The sequence below is a fragment of the Saccoglossus kowalevskii genome, chromosome 17 (genome assembly GCF_978046115.1).
Source record: "Saccoglossus kowalevskii chromosome 17, keSacKowa6.1, whole genome shotgun sequence".
Lineage (NCBI taxonomy): Eukaryota > Metazoa > Hemichordata > Enteropneusta > Harrimaniidae > Saccoglossus > Saccoglossus kowalevskii.
Window position 1 is genome coordinate 13,702,118 of NC_140657.1, and position 8,555 is coordinate 13,710,672.

The 8,555-nt window shown below is 32.3% G+C and overlaps 1 protein-coding gene across 1 annotated transcript in view; it reads left to right on the forward strand.

The window, feature by feature from the left end:
* Positions 1-4,493, forward strand: part of LOC102807122 (choline transporter-like protein 2) — a 30,727-nt gene extending 26,234 nt beyond the window's left edge. Inside the window, exons 18-22 of the mRNA XM_085492290.1 lie at positions 1,423-1,528; positions 2,082-2,155; positions 2,497-2,668; positions 3,470-3,554; positions 4,273-4,493. Coding sequence (XP_085348416.1) covers positions 1,423-1,528; positions 2,082-2,155; positions 2,497-2,668; positions 3,470-3,554; positions 4,273-4,397 — 562 coding nt within the window. The 3' untranslated portion in view covers positions 4,398-4,493. The remainder of the gene's footprint in view (positions 1-1,422; positions 1,529-2,081; positions 2,156-2,496; positions 2,669-3,469; positions 3,555-4,272) is intronic.
* The last annotated feature ends 4,062 nt before the right edge of the window (positions 4,494-8,555 follow it).

Below are 8,555 nucleotides of genomic sequence, written 5' to 3' on the forward strand. Positions count from 1 at the left end.
AGCTACACAAATGCTGCAACTTAATTGTAACATGTATAGAAAAAGCTACACAAATGCTGCAACTTAACTGTAACATGTATAGCAAAAAGCTACACAAATGCTGCAACTTAATTGTAACATGTATAGAAAAAGCTACACATATGCTGCAACATAATTGTAACATGTATAGAAAAAGCTACACAAATGCTGCAACTTAACTGTAACATGTATAGCAAAAAGCTACACAAATGCTGCAACTTAATTGTAACATGTATAGAAAAAGCTGCACAAAAGCTGCAACTTAATTGTAACATGTATAGAAAAAGCTACACAAATGCTGCAACTTAATTGTAACATTATAGAAAAAGCTACACAAATGCTGCAACTTAATTGTAACATGTATAGAAAAAGCTACACAAATGCTGCAACTTAACTGTAACATGTATAGCAAAAAGCTACACATATGCTGCAACATAATTGTAACATGTATAGAAAAAGCTACACAAATGCTGCAACTTAATTGTAACATTATAGAAAAAGCTACACAAATGCTGCAACTTAATTGTAACATGTATAGAAAAAGCTACACAAATGCTGCAACTTAATTGTAACATGTATAGAAAAAGCTACACAAATGCTGCAACTTAACTGTAACATGTATAGCAAAAAGCTACACAAATGCTGCAACTTAATTGTAACATGTATAGAAAAAGCTACACAAAAGCTGCAACTTAATTGTAACATGTATAGAAAAAGCTACACAAATGCTGCAACATAATCGTAACATGTATAGAAAAAGCTGCACAAAAGCTGCAACTTAATCGTAACATGTATAGAAAAAGCTGCACAAAAGCTGCAACTTAATTGTAACATGTATAGAAAAAGCTACACAAATGCTGCAACTTAATTGTGACATGTATAGCAAAAACTACACAAATGCTGCAACTTAATTGTAACATGTATAGAAAAAGCTACGCAATTGCTGCAACTTAATTGTAACATGTATAGAAAAAGCTACACAAATGCTGCAACTTAATCGTAACATGTATAGAAAAAGCTACACAAATGCTGCAACTTAATTGTAACATGTATAGAAAAAGCTACACAAATGCTGCAACTTAATTGTAACATGTATAGAAAAAGCTACACAAATGCTGCAACTTAATTGTAACATGTATAGTAAAAACTACACAAATGCTGCAACTTAACTGTAACATGTATAGCAAAAAGCTACACAAATGCTGCAACTTAATTGTAACATGTATAGAAAAAGCTACACAAATGCTGCAACTTAATTGTAACATGTATAGAAAAAGCTACACAAATGCTGCAACTTAATTGTAACATGTATGGAAAAAGCTACACAAATGCTGCAACTTAATTGCAACATGTATAGAAAAAACTAGTTATAGTTTTATACATAATTTCACTCACTTGTTTTTCAGGTGTTGATAATGCGTGTTGCAAGTTCATGTTCAAATGTATGAAATGCTGCTTCTGGTGTTTGGAAAAATTTCTAAGATTTCTCAATCGGAATGCTTATATCGAGGTAAGAAAGCCGCATGTATTATTGAGACTGATCTTCAACATAATGTAAAATGAATTCTGGCCTTTCTTCAGTCATATAAGTATACTGTAGGCTAATTATAAACATTATTGCCACTGTAGGACATCCTCAACATAATGGTTTGAAATAAAATGTGATAAATGCAAACTCACAGTGATTAGATAAACATATGCAAGCTTAATTAGGAACACATTTCTTATTACATGCTGTAGAATACTTTATTTTTGCTTAGAATTTATTTTTGCTGAAGGGATGATTTCGTGAAAATAAACTCCAGCGAATATACTTTTTTTACTTATATTTCACATTCAACTTATAAAAATCAGTGAAAATAAATTCCATACAAAACACCCAAATAATCTTTTCAGCCAAATTAATTCCAACTAAAATAAAGTATTCTACAGTAAATAACTGCCAAGCCATTAAAAATAAATTGGCCATTGGTTCTAGACATATGTAAAGATCACTTTGCAGAACATAAATAGACTTTATGGCAACAAAATAATGTAAATTTTGTTTTGAATATTCTTTGTAGATTGCTGTTTATGGAGAGAATTTTTGCACTTCTGCGAAAACTGTATTTTCGTTATTAATGAGAAACATTGTCAGGTTAGTATTATGGGATATAATATTGTCAGGCAACTGAGAGTACGGAAAGTATGTGCAGTAAGAATGAGTATTAGTATTATGGTAATTATTTTCAGTGCAATTCAAACTCTTAGGCTGATAATTAATTAGATTCGTTAAAATTGTTTTCCTTTTTATCTGAGAAAGTTCATCATTGTGCTGTTACAATACTTCCTCTTTTGTAATAAATAATAAAATTTGGTTTCCTGATTTTCGAAAATTTGAACCGTGTATGAAAGTTTTCTGCACTAAATAGAGCTATACAATGTATGTGTAACAGAATAATAAGAACTAACATGTTAATTTTCTTTTCTTATTTGTAGAGCTGCTGTATTGAATGGAATGACAAGTTTTTTGTTATTTTTGGGAAAACTATTGGTTGTGTTGACAGTGATCTTACCTGCTTTCTACATCTTGAGTGGACAAGTCACCTTTATTGAAGATTCCGATGTTGTCGTCATGCCAGATCTCAACTATGTCTGGGTACCATTCTTGGTAAAAAAATCAACTTGAGTTTTAAATTATAAATGTGATGAACAGATCTGCAAACTTTCTTATTGATTTTCATTTCTTGTTGTACTCTAAAGTGTGGTGAAGAACTGAATGAATAACAACAGATTTTGTTTTGGTCCAACATATTTTTTTAGTAAAAGTACAGAAAATGTGTACTTTCTGGTGAGAACTTGATTGAAAACATGATATACCCCGGTAAACCCAGTACATAAATTTGCATATATGTATCAAAATATTCATTATACTACAGTCAAAATTTGAATACCAACGCCCACTTTCCACACTGTTTACCCACAAATTTGCATAATTATTGCCATGTTTTAGTAAAAAATGTATCAAAGGAATTTAAGTCCATTTGGTCTTAAAAAAAACAAAATTACAAAAAAATACAAAAAATGTGGACATATAATGGTGGGAAATCATGGCATTAAAGCACGGTAGTCGTTGCGCCACGCATGTGCGAGATATATGGGTCTCATATAAACAACGATGGCAACTTTGACTGTTGCGCAGATCAACGAGTACAAACTGAGTGCAAGTCACACCCAGGTCAAACCTCATACTTGTGATTTCCATTTGAAGAGCGCATTGGATTGTGGGAAAATCAATGTTTATCAACACAAATGTCGAACATGCGAAGACTACCCCGCTTTAATTAAAGTAAAAGATGATTGTTTTCAACAGTTAAAGATAAAGTAATAACAAATGTATCAATTGTATCAAAAACAATTTTATATTAATATTTATGTTATCATAATTTCTCTTTTTGTTTGCTTTATGTAGTTAATTATTATTGGTGCGTATATAATCGCGTCATGTTTCTTTGGTGTTTATGACATGGCCGTGGACACACTTTTTATTTGCTTCTGTAAGTATACTGTAAAATTACTGAACAATTTTATTATTATTATTGTTAATAAAATTAAAATTAATTTTGCCTAAATTTGCAATTCCAAATAAAATGGCTAAAACAATTTTACTTTTTACACCTTGTTGGTATTAAGTTTTGAAATTGGGATATGGTACATGAATGGCAATCATTTTAAATTGTAGATTTTGTAAAGGCAGCCATATTATGATATTCATTATAAAAAAAACTATTAGTCAATTACTGAAAATGTCTGAGTTAGTACAATGTATTGCATGATTTAATACAAATAAAAAATATTATTATACATCTGTCACCGTAATGACATAAGTTACAGAGTGCCGTAATTTTGCGGTATTTTACAGAGTATATGCGAATTCCAAATATGGAATGATTAGCGCATAAGCGTCTTGTAATTATAAAAACAAACATGGCTGCCACCAGAGTTTGACCAGACTGATTCTGTTCTAAACATTTTGGATTTCAGCATTCCCATGATGTATCCTTGGAAGGCAAAGATGTATAATAAATAATAAGGTTATTACGAGAATACCTCAAGATATGCACTCAGACAGTACGCCACGCATTGACCTCCGCTGCACGTCGGTCGATACTCCAGCTGTACCATCTTAGTCCATACTTTGAGGTATCCTCGTAATAATCTTATATTATCCCCTGCATAGCATCTCACATATAATGCCAATTAACTATTTTTCAGTGGAAGACTTAGAACGTAATGATGGTACACCTGAGAAGCCCTATTACATGTCAAAAAGTCTCATGTCTATCTGCGGAGTAAAGAATAAAAAGCCAAAAAAAGAGAAAAAGAAGAAGAAAAAATAATTTAGACGCCGGATTACATGTTGCCAATTGTTTTCAAAAACACTTTTTAAAAAATTGTGCTTATGTTTAAAATTATGTATAAATATTTAAGCGAGAGAGTCGTCACCTACGCATGCGTCAGATGGCCATAGCGTGTCACTGTTTACAGACAAGTGTCTACCTATGAGCCTTTGGGACAGGTGACAACACTCCTGCTTTAAGCAATATTAAATGCTGTATATATTCTTTTAAAAATTTCCTTTTCATTTTGTATTATCTGCAGAACACACCCCCTCTAATTATTGTGATGACCATTAAAAGTGATAAAATCAGTTGGTATGGCAACCATTCTTGAAATATTAAAACTGAAGCTAACCTGCACCAAATCATGCATCCTTAATTGTTTTAATCACTCAAGACTACATTACTTTTTTTAGAAGAGCTTTCTTAATTCTATTTTAGAATTATTTTGGATAATATTACTTATAAACTATACATTTTCAAATATTTTTTGAATATTATTTTGATTGACATTTCAAGTGTGTGTGTTTGTAACTACCGTTATCAGGTTTTTTTCTAGAAAAAAAACTGCAAGAGGGGGCACTGCAATTCAGTGGCACCATCAAGTGGAAGAGATAGGGTTCTCCCTACCAGGGTGTGGAGTTTTTGATAATTCTAAGTTAATAAAATAGAGCATTCTATGGCTTCCTTGGGCCCAAAATTACTATCAGACAGGTCACAGTTGAAGACTGTGGCCACATGTGATCCCTGGTCAATCAGAATTTCATGGTTGCCTGGATCTGCTCCCCAGGGTAAGGGGCTCATGTCCATGGCATGAGGGCGCTGTGCCCCTATTCCCTTATTTAAAAAAATCCCTGCCGTTATAATGAATATTGTTTGTGGTTTTTTGTGTTGTTATATTTATCTATTTTACATATGTATATATATCCCTGATGTATTTACTGTTTAGTTAACAAATGATTTTTTTCTGATATACTTTTATAATATTTTTATAATAATTGATTAATTTTGTAATCATTATGCATACATATCAAAACAAAAAGTTAAAAAAAATCAAAACATTCATGTTATTTTTGAACCAAAAAATCCACTTTAGTCATGTTGATTATCCTTGAACAAAAAAAAAACTCATGACAGGGACTAGCAACCATGGACAATCCTTCTCAATTCTTTACTGTATCTTTATGATAAGTATAGTTTTAGTTTTTTTAGAATAGTTTGTTATACCTTTATTACATTTGTATTCACCTAAATTGAATTTCTTTCAATATGGTTGTAATAAAGAATTGTCTTATCTTACATAAAAAAATATCAAAATTTAGTAGGAAAATAATGCAGAATCACAACATGAGGTTACTACACTGTCTACATAACAGATTGGAGCCAGTAATCGGTCTTCACCAATATTACAAAAAATATACATATAGAACTAATGAGGAGTGTATAATTTAAAACATGTCTGAATTTAAAACAGATCAGACAAATAAACACAAAAACAAAGCAACAGAGACAATGATAATGATGACAAGTTGACGACACAAAAGTATTGCTGAAATCACAGAGTACTTATCAGTAAGGTAAAACTAACCTGTCTCACGACGGTCTAATCCCAGCTCACGTTCCCTGTAAAGCGTTGCAAAGCAAAGTGTAAAAAAGCTGGATTTAGAATGTTTTGTTGCATGTCATACACTCCAAACATGATGCTGTGAATTTTGTATACCAGATTCGACTGATACCCTGCCCATCCTAAACCCTGCCCATGGGGGGTGTTTTGAATAGTGGGCGATGTTTTGGTCCACACAATGCTTGACTGAACCAACAAACATTTTAACAGACCCCAATTTTGCCGTTCGACATCTTGCATCTTGTGTACTACTTCAAATATGACGCTAAAAATAAATCACTGTGAAGTCGCAACGCTTTTGAGCAAACATTACCCAAAAAGATTTTCTCTTGGTATACTCTTCCGTAATAGTAAACTGGAATGTTTGGTCAAAATAGCAAGTTAATGTACTTTGAATAAAAATCTCTGAATACTAACAAGTTATTTGGAGAAGTTAAGGTGAAATATTTTCAACTGATTTTGTTTTTGCTGTCTTTAATTCAAATTGACATTACCATCAACACCATCCTTCATATTGTGAGCTTTAATGCAATATTTTATATGATTTTAAATTAGTAATTCTGAAAAAATTTGTAAAAAAGAAAAAATATTCATGTGCAGTATATGTATGTAATTTTAATTATTTTTATAACATTTTCTTTATGTTAAAAATTCTAATAAATAATCACTATTATATGAAGCATGTCTGTGTCATGTTTTAATATTTATATAATTATAGTGCATTTATATATTAAATATTTTATTTTATCTCATGGCAAAGGAGATTTTGACTGAAATGTTGTTTTATCATACTGTAAAGCATTAAATTCACACTACAAATAGATGTTCATGATTGAACAAATTGCTCAAGTCACTGCGACTCAAGCAATTCATTCATTTACAAAAAAAATTCCCTGACTTGAAAAATTCTTAAAACACTAAGATAGTTTTAACACTAAAAACTCATGGATTATTTAAAATTATTTGAAACAATTTGTTTAGACATGAAATTCAGAATTTTCACGAAAAATGGCAGAATTTGGATATTTTTGCATTTCAGTTTTATGAATGAAAATATATATAAAAATGCTTGTACTGTTAGGTATGTTATGTTAGTGTTAGAGTATACACTTTAATATGCGAATGACAGAAGTGTGTTTATGGTAAATAAAATCACATAATCAATTAATCACATGTTAATGATCTGTTATCCTCGGGCAGACATCCAGGAATTTTGATCGCCTGGCAACCATCACGGTGAAAACAAAGACCGAAAACTCAGAGAAAAACGGTACTTTGGGATAGTTGTTGAGACTCCCCTGAACAGTGTAACAAGATTATCCATGTGTGTGTAACGCATATAAATTTGATTATTCAGGATTACTTCAGTTGAGTTTGTGTTTTTTTATCGAATTTAGCTGTTTTCATTGGCTCTTCAATCGGCGTTCCACAGCAGCTCGCACAGAGTCCATAGAAATACATGGCAGAGTGTTGTCAGCTGTTGCCATGCAATGGCTAATAGCATATGTGATATTTACAGAGATGGTAAGAGATACAGACGGATTAAAACTGAATGAAAAACCCATTTTCTTCACGAAGTCAACAAACACTCCAATAGTTAAAGGGAAGTGCATCGCAACATGTGCTGTTTATTTCCACAGAATTTAAATGCACATGGCTGTGATGACCATTGACCACCGAAAGAAAAAAATCATATTTTAAATCTTACATATCGCTAATACATGAAGCCTGATTCACATTTCGATACTCCCATAGCCATTATTTGAGATATACCTCAATTGTTTTGTTTTTTTAGATATATTTTCAGTGTCCAGTATGTTTGGATTTTCTTTATCTGCCTTTGTTTCTTAGCAACGACAGAATTTCTAGATAATCTGTTGTTGCTAGCCTATGTTGGTAGTTATTGGTTGTAGCTAAAAAACAAAGACAGATAAAAGAAAACTCAGAAGTGATCGCCCCCCCCCCCACTCAGGATCCATAGGGGGTCGCATGCGCGTTCCCATTTTCTCGGGAAAGAGGGTACTTTTTGACGATCTGTCTCGGGAACATTTTCCCGAGAAAATCGTAGAAAAGGGGGTATTTTTTGCTTGTTTTCCCGAGATTCTCAAAATAGGGGGTGTATTTCAAAACACTTCCCGAGATATACAAAAAAGGGGGGTTTAAAAGGAGTTCTAGACTGAAAAGTTCCCTAGATAGGGGGTGAAATTCATCGGAAAAGCCTGTGAAAGGGGGGGGGGTAAATTTTCTTCTTTTCCCTAGATAGGGAGGGTCAAAAAAAATGAGGGAACAAGCATAGGCCCCCCTAAATATAGGGAGTGGGGGGGGGGGTCGTCCAGCCTATGGCACTACAAATGTCCTGTGCAATTTTCAGGCCATTTGCTTATCTAATAGTGTTAAAAACCAGTGTTTTCAAATAATTCTTATTTTATGTACCCCGGTATACATAACTGCATAATTCTTTGAAATACATTTGTTAGGTATTGTTACACATACATTTTCGTTTGTTTTGTAACCTTTGTACTTATTATAAATAA